The sequence below is a fragment of the Myzus persicae genome, unplaced genomic scaffold (assembly GCF_001856785.1).
Source record: "Myzus persicae strain clone G006 unplaced genomic scaffold, MPER_G0061.0, whole genome shotgun sequence".
NCBI classification, from domain to species: domain Eukaryota; kingdom Metazoa; phylum Arthropoda; class Insecta; order Hemiptera; family Aphididae; genus Myzus; species Myzus persicae.
In genome coordinates this window covers 513,850-529,670 of record NW_019103784.1, presented here as the reverse complement: position 1 = coordinate 529,670, position 15,821 = coordinate 513,850, and the positions used below count along the sequence as shown (strand labels likewise).

At 32.1% G+C, this 15,821-nt stretch overlaps 4 protein-coding genes across 6 annotated transcripts; 1 reads left to right on the top strand and 3 right to left on the bottom strand.

Annotated features, from left to right (window-relative positions):
• Positions 1–631: 631 nt before the first annotated feature.
• On the bottom strand, positions 632–3,313 carry LOC111035280 (BSD domain-containing protein 1-like). 3 transcript variants are annotated; one of them, XM_022316825.1, is made up of 8 exons: positions 2,851–3,313; positions 2,161–2,272; positions 1,976–2,092; positions 1,748–1,900; positions 1,354–1,678; positions 1,185–1,271; positions 1,033–1,113; positions 632–824 (listed from the first exon to the last, which is right to left on the bottom strand). In XM_022316825.1, the coding sequence occupies exons 1-8, from the start codon at positions 2,859–2,861 to the stop codon at positions 766–768; spliced, it is 945 nt and encodes a 314-aa protein (XP_022172517.1). In that variant the 5' UTR covers positions 2,862–3,313; the 3' UTR covers positions 632–765. The 3 variants fall into 3 exon arrangements, with proteins under 3 accessions (XP_022172517.1, XP_022172518.1, XP_022172515.1); XM_022316826.1 differs by having other exon boundaries at positions 994–1,113; positions 1,185–1,295; positions 2,851–3,312; XM_022316823.1 differs by having other exon boundaries at positions 1,185–1,295; positions 2,851–3,312.
• A 20-nt stretch (positions 3,314–3,333) lies between these two features.
• LOC111035281 (aprataxin) lies at positions 3,334–7,899 on the top strand. Its single transcript, XM_022316827.1, has 3 exons — positions 3,334–4,002; positions 5,561–5,694; positions 7,683–7,899. The coding sequence occupies exons 1-3, from the start codon at positions 3,749–3,751 to the stop codon at positions 7,844–7,846; spliced, it is 552 nt and encodes a 183-aa protein (XP_022172519.1). The 5' UTR covers positions 3,334–3,748; the 3' UTR covers positions 7,847–7,899.
• A 50-nt stretch (positions 7,900–7,949) lies between these two features.
• On the bottom strand, positions 7,950–10,217 carry LOC111035270 (MICOS complex subunit MIC10-like). Its single transcript, XM_022316810.1, has 3 exons — positions 9,916–10,217; positions 8,569–8,616; positions 7,950–8,228 (listed from the first exon to the last, which is right to left on the bottom strand). Exons 1-3 carry the CDS (start codon positions 9,989–9,991, stop codon positions 8,131–8,133), a joined length of 222 nt encoding a protein of 73 aa, XP_022172502.1. The 5' UTR covers positions 9,992–10,217; the 3' UTR covers positions 7,950–8,130.
• Positions 10,218–12,905: 2,688 nt separating this feature from the next.
• LOC111035269 (radical S-adenosyl methionine domain-containing protein 2-like) lies at positions 12,906–15,806 on the bottom strand. The gene has a single exon (XM_022316809.1). The coding sequence runs from the start codon at positions 15,642–15,644 to the stop codon at positions 14,589–14,591; it is 1,056 nt and encodes a 351-aa protein (XP_022172501.1). The 5' UTR covers positions 15,645–15,806; the 3' UTR covers positions 12,906–14,588.
• Positions 15,807–15,821: the final 15 nt, after the last annotated feature.

Below are 15,821 nucleotides of genomic sequence, written 5' to 3'. Positions count from 1 at the left end.
CACAAATTTTACATTTCTGGAAGGTAATAGAAAATGGAAATTTTCTACTCATTGCTCTGAATAATTTAAATATGCTTATTCTAAAAAATTTAATCAGTTTGGTTTCAGGTTAGTAGGTTACGTGATAAATTTAAACATTTTACTTTCTAAAAAAACTGCAATAGTTATAGAATTATGAAATCTACAACCTATATTGGAATTATCTAATTTAAAAGAATGGCATAAAATATAGATTGATTCCATAAATAATTTTGTAAGCCGTTTTTCTAAATACAAAATTTTTATGTTGTTATTTTTTACTGTTGTTCACATTATTCCTCCCACTTATGACTGATCCTTTTGTAAAATAATATATATTTCATTGCTCTATTGAAGCTTATTTCAGAAATAAAATATGGTATTATTTGAACATATCCTAATTTGTTATCAAATCACCATGTATGACCTATTTGTATTTTTTTCTCGTTATCAATTTTTTTTTCATGTTCTTTGTGTTTGTCACAAGGTCAAAGAAATAATGTTAATAAGCAATATTATACAACGTTAATAGTGTTCTTTTTTATTTTTGACACAAAACAAATATGTGTAACAATAAAAATAACTTAAAAATATGATAATATTAATTTATATATAGAAATATATGTAAAAAAAAAATAATGTTCATTATTATATGATCAACATGCATATTCCACTAGTCAATAAAGACAGGCGTGAAAAAAACTAAACATCTAAACATTATCAAAGTTCAATTGGTGGATTTTCAATTCACTTGGTATTGGTGGGTGGTTCAATGTCTTCTATATCAAAATCTTTGACCCATTCATCTGAATAAAAAACAAAACACCAAAAATTATTTTAATGTCGCTGAAAACTTCTTTGCATTATAAAGACTTATTTAGTACTTAATTAGTCATTTATTTATTCATTGGAACAATTTGTAATTTTGCAAATGATTTAACTAAATAAATGTGTGCTATTTCAAATGATTACTACCTTAGTGACTTAGTAACACTCATCACATTCAACAATTACCTTTGTCCAAACTTGAAGTGGTAACCGAAGAAGCATTAGATGGGACATCTTCTTGTTTTGATTTTGAATCCTTTTTTACATCTGCAAAAATTATTAAGAATATATTACTATATTTGTCACAACATATATTACAAATATTCTATAACATTAACCTTCAATAGGACTGCTGGACTTTGATGATACTCTTCGTTCCTGATCATATGACGACAATATCTCTTCTTGTTCTTTTTCAGATAGCTCTATATCAGACAATGGAGTTAACTCTGTAAATTGAAATTTAATAATATGTAAGCCCACTCTCACTGTGATATGATAAACTACCTTTGTTGAAATCTATTCTTTCGGCTTCTCGATTTTCCTTTTCTGATCGCCTCTGCTGTTTGGCATCTTCATCTTCCAACAATGCCTTTCGAAACAAAAACCTATACCAAAAGTCAGCATGAGAAACAGAATCTGGCACAAGTTTTTGATAGTTGTCACGTAATGGAGTGCACTCATTTAAGATCTTTGTGAGTTTATCATTAGATAATAAACTACTATCACCACTTTTCACCCAATCCAACCAAGCCTTATATCTTTTATCAAGTTGGTCATCAATTTCCATTATAAATGTATTCTGATCATTGGCCAGAGTATATATTTGCGCCTAAAAATTTCCAAAATAGGATGTTATAAATGACATAACATTGAAATAAAAACAAATCAAGCATTTTACTTGTAGTCTAGACAGTGTAACTGTGTCTGAGCCAACAATCATTATTGCCTCATCTTCATCATCTGGCAAAGGGTTTAATGCACTTGACATTTGATCCAGAAACGAACTTACTGATTTCTTCATGGTATTAGCAGTAGATTCTGGATTTTCCAACTAAAATATATAAAAATATAGTAAATACTTTTAATTTAAATCATTATAAATTATATATATAACACATTTGCATACTTGCAATGTATCTTTAACGACATTTGTAGTGTTTAAGACAATATTGCTAGTTTCGGTGGTGACTATTGTTGTTAGTTCACCGAGATCACGCTTAACTGATTCCAATACTTCAGCAGACTGCAATTGATTTTTATAAGAATATATTTAGTTGGAATCATTAAATAGTGAGAAAAAAATATATATACTTTAGACTTTGCTGCAGAGTACAATGAATCCCACCACCCACCACCTTCATTTTCTTTTGAATCTGAATTTACTACGGCTTCTTCAATGACTTTTTCAACATCATCAGGTTGTCTGTAATCAATAATAACAATAGTTTAAATATATTTCTACATATTAGGATGCAATTTAAAATATAAAGTAGGTATTTGACATAGTTGAATAACAAATAGATTTTCTTTGAAAGATTTATAATTGGTCCATTTAAAATAGTGATCTCAAAAGCATACCTAGGAAATTATAAAATTCAACAAATGTTTACCTAATAAAATTAAATAAGGTTGGAAATATTAGTTAGAAAAATAAGTAAGTAGTTAACCTAAAGTTTAAATCTTTAGGTTAGTATTTACACGGTTCTTTCTTAAATAATTATCATGTATTCTATTTGATGCCACAGATATGACATTCCTTCTATACATTTTCAACATCTACTTCCAAATTAATTAAATTAATTTACTATTAGAATGTAGTATAGTTGCAGGAGCCCCCGGTGCATATTAACAAAATAGTATCGTTTGCAAATTGATGCACTTTGTTCTTCAAAGCAATTGTTCAACTTTCATATCAGAAATCTTATATCATCGATTGCCGACAATGAGCAGCGACATAAATGTTCATACAACACAAGACCGCTACCACTGCTAGTTACTCACTTGTCGGCCATGGCGCAGTTAGTTCCGCAGCCGTATGTGTCTTCCGAAAAGAGTGTCTGAGGTTCCGTCTCACCAACTGCTTGGCACCTAGAGAGGTGGGTAAGCGCAGTTGTATGTTCGAGCTTAGGCTATACCACCCGACGGCCAAACGGCATCGTCCGGAGAAATGCGCTTTGAGCAAGCTTTGAAAGCTGCAAAGTCGAGTCAAGCTTGGTGGCGTAGGATCGTTGTGGAGGCGGTTACGTTTGGGAAATTTTTTTAAGCGCCCGTTCGGTAAGTCGAAAGGCGACCGTAGTCGATCGTCTCGGCAATGCAATCAGTAATTACGTGACCAGAGGGCCAGTAGTCAGATGGAGAGCAAATGACGGACGTCTAGCTCTAAAATAATATAGACTATAATATCATAGGCTATAATAGCTACTGCAACAGTCGCCCAGTCCCCCGTACACAATCTGATACAGACAATCTACGCAGAATATAATATGTTATCTATAGTCGAACTCGTTGGGTGATAACGTTATTGTTACCGCGTTCACAGTAACCATCACACGTTTTTGTTGCCGACACTAGAGGTCGATTCTGATGTCGTTACAAACGTGAGCATACCGTAGTAAATTCGTATTATATATAGGACGTAGTATATACTCACATAACAATAATAATATTATTATTCCCCACATTATGGCACCCCGTTCACGAAGGAAAATCGTGGATGTTGAGCGTTGAGTGTAGGGCCACGACGACCGTCGAATTTGAATTACAGAAGTTTAAAGACCCGTGAAGTAAACCGCTTAATCCGCATTGTTGTTCACCACGTGCCGCGTCTGGAAGACGTCGTTCACATCGATTTCAAACATCCGTCGTGGTCCGTTTTTGTTTTGAATTATCCATCTCCGTCATGACCAATGAAGCGCGGAACAACCTGATCCTGGCCATGAACGACCCGTCGAACATCCTCTACTCGGACGAATTTGTGGTGATTATTGCTGACCAGTACCGCAAGTCCGAACATCACTATCTAGTTATGCCCAAGGAAGACTTGCTGGATGTTCGCTCGCTCAAGGCGCACCATATACCCAAGCTCATCTATATGGAGCTAAAAGGCCTCGAGTATGTGATGCATACATCCGGACTGTTTGCACAAGATTTACTGTAAGTGTCTGCCATACCCGCACACTAGAAGTTTGAGATTCAAAGAAATCTTTGTGGACAAAATTGATTTTATAGTCACTTTAAAGTAATTTAAACAAAAATAATCAATTAGATTTTTAGATATTATTTTGTAAGCTAGGACCTGTAAGTAGCCTTTATTATTTAATAATGGTATTAAAAAAAATGCAGGTTATTTCTATATGCTTATTGCCTGTCTACAGTATGAGCTTAAAACTAACTTTGTAAAATATTTAACATACCTAACTATCATTATTATGATTTATACATTGCCTAATAATGATTTCACTAGGATATACCTATTTCACATCATCATTGTCTAGTTCACATTGTTAAAAGAATACATTACTTACCTGCAATTGGCTATTAAATATTGAATATTATTTTAAATAAATTAAAGACATTTTAAATTAAGATTTAGATACTGCATTATAATTGCTATAACAAAAGCTACTGATGTTATAAAAATAGAGATATCTCCAATAGACTAATTGAATTTCTCACATAATCTTCTAATAAAACCAATAATTTTTACTGCCTAACAAGCAGGGGCGGGCTGGGTCACTGCTACTGTGTAATTGCACAGTAGGCTGGTGTCATTTAATGTACCACGTGCTGGTACAAAATAATCCACCTCGACTCAACCTTATATGATTATAAGTTACAAGTTATTACAACATAGGGTCCGTACTTGAAAGCAAAATGCATTATTTTTTGGGAAGTCCCCGGCAATACTTTTCAAGTACAAAATCCATTTCCTACTAGTACATCAAAGAATTTAAAACTATTAAACTTTTATTTTGCATTTTTATCAGTTGTGTTGTTTTTTAAGCAATAATTATTCCAATTTTCAAGTAATTTTTGTTAATTCTTAGTGCACATTTATATATAAAACATACAGGTACATTTTTATATTTTAGATTAAATTGAATTGGTGATTTCAAAAATTTTGCTGCGACCATTCATTTTTTTTGGGGGGGCATTGTACTTTAGATATTATCTATGATTTAATGAACGATATATATATATATATATAACAAAAAATTAATATTGCCTCAAATAAATTTTAATTTTAATAATATTTATCCCCTGTTTATTATGGTGATTGGTGAATAACCGAAATTAAAAAATAAAGTACCTAAGTCTCAAAGTTTGGTTTGTAATAGTATAGGGCCGATTATTTTTCAATAATAGTGGACCAAGTGGGTCTCATTGTGCCCCTGCTAACAAGTTACCACACAACTTTTACTAAATGTGAAAAATTAATTGACAGCCAAATGTGATATCCAAGTCAACCTAACAATTTTATTTTTAATTTTATTAAATAATATAATTTAACAGTTTTTTTAATATTTTATGTGTAAGTATATATTTTGTTCATTTCTGGGAGGAAATGTCCTATGATATATTATTATGTCTATCACAATTCACAATACATATGTAAATTTCAATACACTTTTAAAACTGTTTACTTAAATATTCAGCCTATTTTTGTGTTATTCCTAAGATGATTTATGATGGTTTTATTTTAATGTTACAGAGTTGGATACCACAGTTTCACATCAATGAACCGATTGCACTTGCATGTGTTGAGTAAAGACTTTTGTGGCCCACACATGAAACTGTCTCACCAGTGGAATTCATTTAACACGGATTTCTTCATACCTACTCACAGTAAATATAAGCAAAACACTGATCATTAAAAAACAACATTTAAAAATTATATTTTTTACTTTTTGAATAACAACATACAGTTTTAATTTCATATTCCAAAGCATTTCAATGCATAGTAATTGAAATTAGAATGAGTGGCTTATAAGTTATAACTTAGCTCATAAGCTACTTAACTTATAAGCATTTACAGTTAAGATGAGCGGGGTGGAATGTGTGTACATCTCAATAATATGTTGCTCTGCTACTCAGCTAATCTAAAATTTAAATACTTATAGCTCAGAACTACTTTTCCTTAATTTGTGTTTATGTATTGAAATGCTTACAAAAATCTTCTTTCATCTTCAGAATATGAAATTAAAAGTAAAAAACTTAAAAAATGTTAAAGATAAAAATCTTTAAAAATATAATCTTTTGTTAAATACGTTGCAACGACTTGAAGCCATGTAAAACAAATATTTTCAAACGCACTAATACTTTTGAATAGTACTTGTTCTACGTTAAATGAATCACCCAGTATAGTTTTGTTATTTTCATAAGGATTGGTAGATTATATTGATAACTATACGATACTTTCAACTACTACAATCTGGAGAGCCTATACAAGGTAAGGTTAGATTAGGCTCTCTACAACAAGTCATCAGTCTTGCCTATCTTTACGTAATACAATTTTCAGTAAATTCTTGACTTAGAAACATTAATGTGAAACAAAAAAAAATTGAATTTTTTAGTTAATTGTTTGGAATCTAGGTCAAATAATTGAGCTTAAGAACATTTGATCTGTGGAAACATAACTTTTAAGGATATTAATTGGTCCTTGGGAATTATTAGGCATAGGTCCATGAGCGGTGTATTTTGGTTGTACGTCATTGGTCCCTCGGTTTTAAATATCATTTTTTTTAAATTTCTTCAATAATATTTGATAGTAAATGTCCCAATTGTGTGGACCAAATGCCCAATCTTAGTATTTCCTGGAAGTGAAAAGTCCTAAATTCAAATTTTTAGTGTGGGAGAAATAACCATTTACCATATTAGTTATTAGTTTTTGCGACACTTATTTTATAACCAAATTATTTAAAAAAATGTTACTATATATGTTTTTATAAGGTCAGCAGTCAGCACATATATTTTTAGTGTTGAAATGATTTTTTTGTTATGTTTTTATACTTCATAAAATATCCATGAAAAAAAAAACTTATAATTATCTTAATGTTAAAATTATATTATAACTGGTTTTAGTAGTTCAATTAAGGCATTTGCTTATTTTTTTGGACAGACATAAAATCTAGCAAAATTATATGAAAATGTATTTCATATATTAATATTAATACTATGATACCAAATATTTTTATTTTGCTTCTTTCGGTGGTTTTTATCCAATGCTTTTGATTATTTTAGTGCTTTTTTGATGATTTTATATACGTAATGTTCCAAACCTTGTATAGTTGTATATCACTTTGTAGGTACCCAACCATTTTTCATCAAACTAACCAAAATCTATAATTGAGTTATAAAATGTAAATTATTGAAAGAAATATTCACTTAAATGTGTGTTTCAATACTTAAAAATAAATACCTAACCTTTTTCATAACATTAATACTCAGTTTTAAATAAGAATACACCAGTACTTCACGCTTTCTTTCCTCCCACCAGTCACTACCTATGTCATTATATAGGAGGTGGGTGTTGCCGCCTGATTTATTCTTTTGTAACCATGTATAGGTATATTATTTTACACTGTTACATGCAGCATAATATTCTTCTTTTATTATTTCTCCATCGAAAAATTGTATTTTTTTCTTTGGTAATTAATATTTTCATTGTATATAAGATTACTCACAATTTCAACCGATAGTATAATAACATTAGTTTATTTTTATTAATACCATTAACCAATATTCCTTTAAAGATCAACTGGTTGGCAGGCTTTGCTATATATCATATATGATTAAGATTTTTGTTGAATTAATAATTTGTAATTTGCTTTCAGAAATAATTTCTGAACTACAAACTGTAGGATATTTAGTACTGCCACCCAACAAGAAATGTTTGCATCAACCACTTCAATGCAATAAATGTGACTACTTTACCAATGAAATTAAGCATTTAAAAATGCATTTGAAGATGGTTCACTATCTGCCACAAATTTTTTGATATTTTACTATAGAGTTATACTTAAGTATTGATACATTATAATATATTATAATTTATAAATGTAAAACTTTTTAAATTTTGACTTCTACAAATAAATACAAACTTTTGGATCCAACATTGTTATTATTTATATATTTTTTTTAATTAAAAAATCAAAACAAGAAATACTACTTACATTAATACAATTAACATAAAAGAAAATAAATTGTATGAACAACACATTGTTTGACTCTAGAGTCTAAGGCTATTGTATTATTGCCTAAGCTCTAATAACATACAGGATATTATGTACTCGTAAAGTATTCCTTTAAGTCTTTTTCGCAATTCTCATATGCTAAGCCCAATCCAAAACCAGAACCCATGATCATTGGCCACTTCTTACCTAGATAAAACAAACAGATGAACAATAATTGGCTTTAAGCAACTGTACTAAAAATAGTTATTTTGTTTCATAAGTTTTTGTAAATATGTAATTGTTTTAATAATATATTTTACAGTTATTATGAATAAAAATTTAAAATAAAATAATTTGAGTTATGTAGTAATTCTGCAGCTGAAAATATGAAGAAATGACTAACAGTATAATTTACTCCAATATTAATGACCGGTTCAAAAAATATAACAATTCTTTACTTACTTTTAAGTCCCAATAAGTCATTAATATTAATTGTTGTCAGGTACACAAAAGTTATTTTATTAAAAAAAATGTATAATACACTTACGTTTGAAGAACAACAGGGATGCAACAACACCTACACTCAAGCCGCCACCTAGAATGTTTAAAAATCATCATTACTCAACAATATCTCTATACTTTGGCAATATCAGTCACTTCAGGGTTTTTTTCTAGAATCTAAGCTACAATGTCACAAACCAGAAATAGCTTGTTATGTAAAATGTTATCATACTTGTTACTTTTGAATTTTTATTGGTATAAGATTGGTTAGTATAATAATTTAAATAATTTAATTAAAATAACTACTAGGATATTTTTGTATATTTGACATGTTGTAAAATTTAATTTATTGATATAGAAATGTTATTCAAAACTATTAAACAAGTAATCAATGAATTATAAATTAAATTCATAATTATATACTACATTGACAATGATAATTTGTCTGCATTATTTATTTATTGTTATTGAAACATGAAGTGCTGTATTATAAATTGTTTACAATAAAATCTATCAGTCTAACAATGAGTTGGTTATTATATTTGGTTAATTAAAGTATTACGTAGGTTTATATAACATAATATTTGGTTAAAATACTAATCAATGTTACAAAAGCATACTTATTCTGTAGTCACCTAATATTTTTAATTTATTAGCAGTGACAGTTGATTGTGTAAAATGTCTGATACATTAAAGTTTAACTACAATCTATTGATGTTTTCCTAGCAATTTAATTTTAGTTATGTTTTACAAAACCGATACGTCAATGTTTTTAAGGATAATTAGCGTAAGCTTAAGCATAATAATATGATTTACTACAGAATTAGGAATTGAAGAAAGATGTCATGACAATATGTCTAAATGGATAAATAAATGTAAAACATATTATAAAGATATAAAATAGCGATGGGGAGAACACCCAATAATTCATAGTGAAGTAAGTGAAGTAAAATGAAATGCTTGTGGCAAAATTTAAATTAGTTTTTGAATATCACACGAACAGCGACATGGAGACTGGTGTTTACCTGATACAATTATTGCGCCAGCCCTAGAAATGTATTGGCTATGTTAGCTACCGATGTGATACTATTATATTATTTTTTTACTATTTGAGGCAGGGCTAGACATTTTGTCATCACAACATTGCTCGCGAGTACCTAGTACTAAGAGTTATTTCTTGATAATTTATTTTAAACATTCACAGATAGATCTAATAAATAACATTTTTCGTTTGAAACGAGTAGATTTTAAGTACGGCCTTCCTACCGAATTGTTGTTTCATAAACGTTAAATGTCGTACTGTTGCAACGACAGGGAATATGGTACCAGCTACGTGTCAGTTACGATAGCCAAAAGATTTTCTCAGAGGTCGATCAATCGTGTGTTTACTTACCGAATTTGATCACCGAATCATACAGGCACCGATCCACTCGGACGCTGATCTCGTCTTCTTTGTACACCTTACTCATTTTGTCGTTCGTACCGCCGAGGAAAATAATGATAGACCGGCACGGGCGGGCGGATCTGGAATTCGAATATTCGATTTAGATATCGGGAGCTAGTGTGCTACACCGCTACTCGCACCTACGACCTACACCTACAAATTAAAATAATAACAGCCGAAGATAAAAAAAAGTAAATGATAAAATAGCGACCAATTTGTGAACTTGATTGGGTGAACTAGAATATTCTTAAGATCTAAATGACACGAGTGATAAGCACTTGTCCGAAAATGATAAGAGCGGTTATATCATATGGTGGTTACCTAGTTGTTGTCTCGGTATATAAATTACTAGAAAAATTCGCATACAAAATAAAATCCATGATTGATCCGACTCTCCGATTGGCTTGCACTTTTAGAGGGAAAATTTAAATTATTAATTATTAATAATATAACAATAATAATCATAACATCATTGGTTTCACCTTTTTATGGATTAATTTTGAGTGTCTACATACTACATATACAAAAATATGATATCTTTATATATATAATTCTACTGTACATATTGTACATGTCACTGAACTCCTCCTAAACGGTTGGACCGATTTGAATTAATTTTTTTTGTATGCGTATGTATTCATGCATTTATGTGGTGTACATCACGATTAATGTATGCTATACTTTATCAATGTTAGCGTGTCATATCCACCAGTCTGTTTTAAAAGATTTTGTGGATAAATTATATTGTATAAGTACAAGCGTCAAACATAACACCATCATTATTCCAAATTATATGCATTAATAAGGTTCTGTTTTAAGGTGAATTTAGTTTGTGCACTCGGGAGGTCAAAATTTGAAATCCTTAATAGTTTTCAAAAGCAACAGGAAAAAGAAACAAAAAATAAAGGAAAAGGGGAATTCTTACGCAAAACCAGTTTTCGAATAGTAAAAACAATTTTTTGGTTATTATTATTCGAAACCTTCGAGAGTGTATTTTCGATTTTGTGAACTTTCTGGGTTGCAACATTTCACACACGCAATATTATTATTACGTTTTTTTAAAATTAAATTTAGTCCTCTGTTTCGCAGCTTATTGGGAGACACCAGTTATATGAGAGTTACACTTGTTTTTAAACTTATAATATTCCAAATTCCAATGGTAATATTAAGTAACAATGACATAAGACATAACTATGTAACAAGAATAGAACTTATTATGTGCTTAAAATTTAAAATATTATGTTGATTTTAATGTTGTAAATATTTTCGTTTTTAAAGACTTAAAACACTGAGATTGAACACTACCTCTCCCAAACATTAGGTTTCTTAATCATTTAAATTCTGAACACTACAAGACCGTATTAGTATATGGGTCTAGGGCCTACGGTATAGTGTTAATCCGGGCTTGGCTCTTATTACACATTTAAAAATGTATAGTAATTAATTTTTTGTCCATAAATATATATATACGTATAAAATCATATTATGCGCCATATTGTACTTAAGAGTTGACACGTAGAAAACTACATTTAAGTCCGTCTAATATTGGCAAATGATGTGGTACCAGTTCCAATGCATATACCTATAACAAGGTTATTTCTCTAAAACCACTGTATCATAAAAATTGTTAATATCTGTCAAGTTATCAAATTGACAAATTCTATAAAAAAATTTCTAACCTCGGTAATTTTGTTTCAGTTACCTCAATTATCATATTCATCTAATAATTTAATCCATAATTAAACCATTTTAAACGTCTAACAAGTTTAGATTTTTAAATTTTGAGCTGAGCGATGAATATTGATTTTACAACGATGTGTTTTTTCGGCCTATCATCACTTTTTAGGACTGTAAAAATGCTTCAGTGTTTTTCAAAAGCATCTTTACTGAGAGGAAAGTGAATCTAGTTGGTACTGAAAAGGGAGAAAAGTAAAAAATTCACAATAGTTTTCAAACGCAAAAGAAAAAAATAAGTCTAAGTCAGATTTTGGCGAATTCTAGTTGTATATAAGTACTTTCTCTACACCAAAATACTAAGTACCATTGTGCAAACGTTTTACGTTACCCTACCATTCTTGTCGCATTAACGCATATGGAAACTTTTAACTTTTAAAATAATATTGATTTTCCAAGTTCTAGTTCTATTTAGTTTTAAAGAATACTTTTGTTTTCAATGCACTATACTGACAGGTGATACCAGGCGATACAGTTATTAACATGCAATACAAGGATACAACCCACGACTGAAATAGTGAAATACTTACCTAAAGATAACAATATTATGATGTACCTACTGGCAACTGAATAACGAAATAATGAATACTGATACGGTGATATACCAAATTACCATACACGAGCCACAGGCTCAATGCCTCAATACGTCATGTATGAGGGAGGGTCAAAAACATTCAGTCAACCCACTCCCTCCCTCCCTGTCAGCATGTAAAGCAGGTGCAAGATATTAAATCTAATAAACAATAACAATTGGTCGTGTTACAATACAAGTACCTATGCGACTATGTATTATGCCATTATGTATTGATGTCTTTTATCATTATAATGTAGTAGTTTTCTATCAGACAAGTATACTGTTTATTTAATACATTAAGCATGCAGCTACGCATTTTTTGTGCTGTAAAAACCAAGAGGTACAACCGTTCGTGTTGTTCTGTTGTAAGGAATTTTTATTTTTATTCCATTTCGTCGCAAACCAAAATTAGACATTTAAAATGAGAATGGAAATCATTATAAAAACAATTTTGGTCGAGATAACAAATAATAGCTGTACAACGCTCAAGCCTACTGCCTACACATTACACATTATATGCATAGATAATATGCATTGATATTAGATATAACGAAAAATTATAAATGAAATTCATTCACTGGTGGCTGGATAACCCATGGATAATGCTGAAAAAATATTAATAACCATTGTGTTCACATGTAAAAATATTTTTTTTATTAAATAAAAAACAAGCATCTGATATTCAAGTACTTAAATAACAACATATTAGTTACACTTACACTATTACAATGTTTTGGTGTATTTTACCTAAAAGCATTAGTGGACGCATCGCGTATTTACTAATAGCATATTATTAGACTAATGCGAGTAATGACTAATGACGCCACCGGTTGAAGTGTCGTCGAGGGCAGCTTGAGTTTTATTTTTGTATTACATTCTCAGTTGTACCATTGATTTTGTAATATAATATACTAATTTTAATAATACATTATATACAATTTAACGGTATAATATTGGAAAATTAAAATATTAAAAATTGCTGGACGTACAAGTGGTTATATCCCTTTAAGAACAGTTTTAACAGTTTTTGCTATGTTGTATGTTTGTAACTTTGTAAGATGGAGTCAACACAATATGCGGGTGCAACGTCCTCTTAAATATTTAAATTCATAATCGTAATAATTACGTGAGTTTATGGACTATTTTTCTAACGTATGTATGCCGAACCGATGTACCTATTGTACCTATACTACACAATATATAATAATTGTTATTTGTAATTTGTTTCAATATATTATCATAATACGGATTACGAAAAAATATTTAACCTTGTTGAATTATGTCGAAGTTAGAACTTTTAATAGGTATAAGCTTGTTAAAACAAAGTGACTATAACCTGTATATTTTTGATATTTATTATTTTGTGGTAAGAACACGCTGCAACAATCATCATGAGCAAAAATAAAAATTTTATTTTTTAACATAAAAATAAAATAAATCGTAAAATATTTATGATTTGGCGCGAACGAGAAAGAGTATACTTTTGGCGGAAACGACAAATTGTTTAATCCGCCACAGTAATATACAATATTAAATATTATTTAAGTCAAAAATGTTTGTAATGTTTATTTGTTTGTTGCATACACAGTAATTTTGGCCCAGATCACCACATACCTAAATCCAGCTCTAAAGTTTGGACACGCCATCGTATTCGCATAGAGCGGGAGCGAGTGCAGTATTCATCTCTGATGACCATACTCTGATCTATGTTCGCTTACACGAGTGGAGTACATGACAAAATAAAAGGCTAAAGCCTAAATAGTACCTAAATCTACTTTTTAGTTTATACCTAGCAAGACAGGCAGAGAGCAATATGAAGTTTGTTATTTAAGTAGACGCAAAGCTAAAAATAATTATTCAATTCAAGGCTAGATCAAGAGATTGTGCAAGGTGCAAGATTCGGTCGATTTTCTTTGGAATAAAACTATTTTAAATTGTATTATTATTATTTAGCCACATTTGCCATTGCATATTATAAATTTGAATTGTATTCCTTTATCAATACCTCATTCCGTTAATAGTTATTACTTATTACTTATTTTGTGAAAATCGGCTTGTATATTAATTGAGCTGTGTTTAATTGGGCTTAATACCTAACAATTTTTAAAAAATCGTCCAAGTGAACATTTTTCAGATAATTTAAATATCGACCGATTGTAGCTTGAAAAATAATACCACACAAAATATAAAACTAAGTATAAGGTACCTAGTTTCGCGATAGTGCTTACCATAATATAAATGCATTAAGTATAATAATAATATTTCAGCAAGAAATGAAGAAGTGCCGCTTTGAAAGCAAACAATGCTTGGCCCTTCACCATTCCAATTCGGCACTGGATAGCTGCTGCTTACTCCAAAGGTACACGCCGCCCCTCTCCAGGAACGCTTGTTCGTCGAAACCGGATCTGCGGAGCGCGTGCTGGACGCCAACGTCCAGCAGGGACGCAGACGGTTCCTTCTTGCCGTTGCGACAGTTGAGGAACCGCATATATTCGTCCAGGATCAGATAACTGTCCCGCATCGCGTCGTTGGTCTCGGGCACTAGCACCTTGACTTCAGCGTGCCGGCGTAGGAACCCTTCGAACTGTTCGTCGGTGACGTAGAACCGGGCGGCGTTACGCAACGCTCCCTCGCCCGCGTTCTCGCCCTCCAGCAATAGGCACTGGAACACCTTCCACCGGACCGGCCGTAATCGTTCGATGTGCTCGGCGAACAGTTCGTTCACATTAAACGTGTTGACCACCGTATTGATCTTGAACGCGATCTTGTGCTTTCCGCACCACTCACGTACCTGGTACAGCTTTGCCACGTGATCGGTCCGAGTGCCCTGCTGCCGGCCAATCGACCGGTTCGTGTCAGCGTCGAACGAGTCGCATGACACGGCCAGCATGTCCACGTGCTCGCCGTATTGCCTCATCCACTTCTCCTGAATAAGGCTACCATTGCTGACAATGGATATGCTGATTCCTGCCCAACTCAGCTCCGTCTTGCAGTATTTAATCAGTTCGCCCATGAAGCGGCCGCCGTCCCGGATGAACGGCTCGCCGCCCGAAAAGTTTAGCTTTTTCATGCCGGCTTTCGCCAGCATGGTCAGCCCGCGCTTCGCCTCGTCCAGCGGCAGCACGAACGACGTCTTGGCCGTGTGGAAACAAAATCCGCAGCTGTAATTGCACTGGCGCGTAAAATGGTAATTCACGCTAAGTGGTACGGCGGCGGGCTCATCCGCGCGGGCAGTCCTGTTCCACGCGACGGCCGGGGCGGCCACTGCGCCCATCAGCACGGCGATTAGAGACGCCAAAACCCGGCACACCACGTCCCACCCAAACCTCATCATTTTTAAAAGCTGCGAATTTGTTGCAGTAATGGCCATCGTATATATACGCGTGTGCAGGGTCTCGTTGGACCGTCACAGTGTATAATACGCCACTTTTACAAGAACCAAAACGTTACAAACCGCCGAACGATGAACGATTACCATGGACTATAGCTCTCCGTCGCCGTTGTGGGCTTAGGTAAAGTAAATGTATCGTAATGAGTGGGGAGCGGC

Bases quoted from the DNA above. Each gene is read 5' to 3' on its own strand.
- LOC111035281 (XM_022316827.1), top strand. From the start codon at position 3,749: ATGACCAATGAAGCGCGGAACAACCTGATCCTGGCCATGAACGACCCG. The intron at 4,003-5,560 runs GTAAGTGTCTGC...TTAATGTTACAG, and splicing joins CTGTTTGCACAAGATTTACT to AGTTGGATACCACAGTTTCA. The intron at 5,695-7,682 runs GTAAATATAAGC...ATTTGCTTTCAG, and splicing joins TTTCTTCATACCTACTCACA to AAATAATTTCTGAACTACAA.
- LOC111035269 (XM_022316809.1), bottom strand. From the start codon at position 15,644: ATGGCCATTACTGCAACAAATTCGCAGCTTTTAAAAATGATGAGGTTT.
- LOC111035270 (XM_022316810.1), bottom strand. From the start codon at position 9,991: ATGAGTAAGGTGTACAAAGAAGACGAGATCAGCGTCCGAGTGGATCGG. The intron at 8,617-9,915 runs GTAAGTAAACAC...TAAACATTCTAG, and splicing joins TGATTCGGTGATCAAATTCG to GTGGCGGCTTGAGTGTAGGT. The intron at 8,229-8,568 runs GTAAGTGTATTA...TGTTTTATCTAG, and splicing joins ATCCCTGTTGTTCTTCAAAC to GTAAGAAGTGGCCAATGATC.
- LOC111035280 (XM_022316823.1), bottom strand. The intron at 2,093-2,160 runs GTATATATATTT...AATCAATTGCAG, and splicing joins ACTCTGCAGCAAAGTCTAAA to TCTGCTGAAGTATTGGAATC. The intron at 1,114-1,184 runs GTTAATGTTATA...TAATTTTTGCAG, and splicing joins GTCCAGCAGTCCTATTGAAG to ATGTAAAAAAGGATTCAAAA.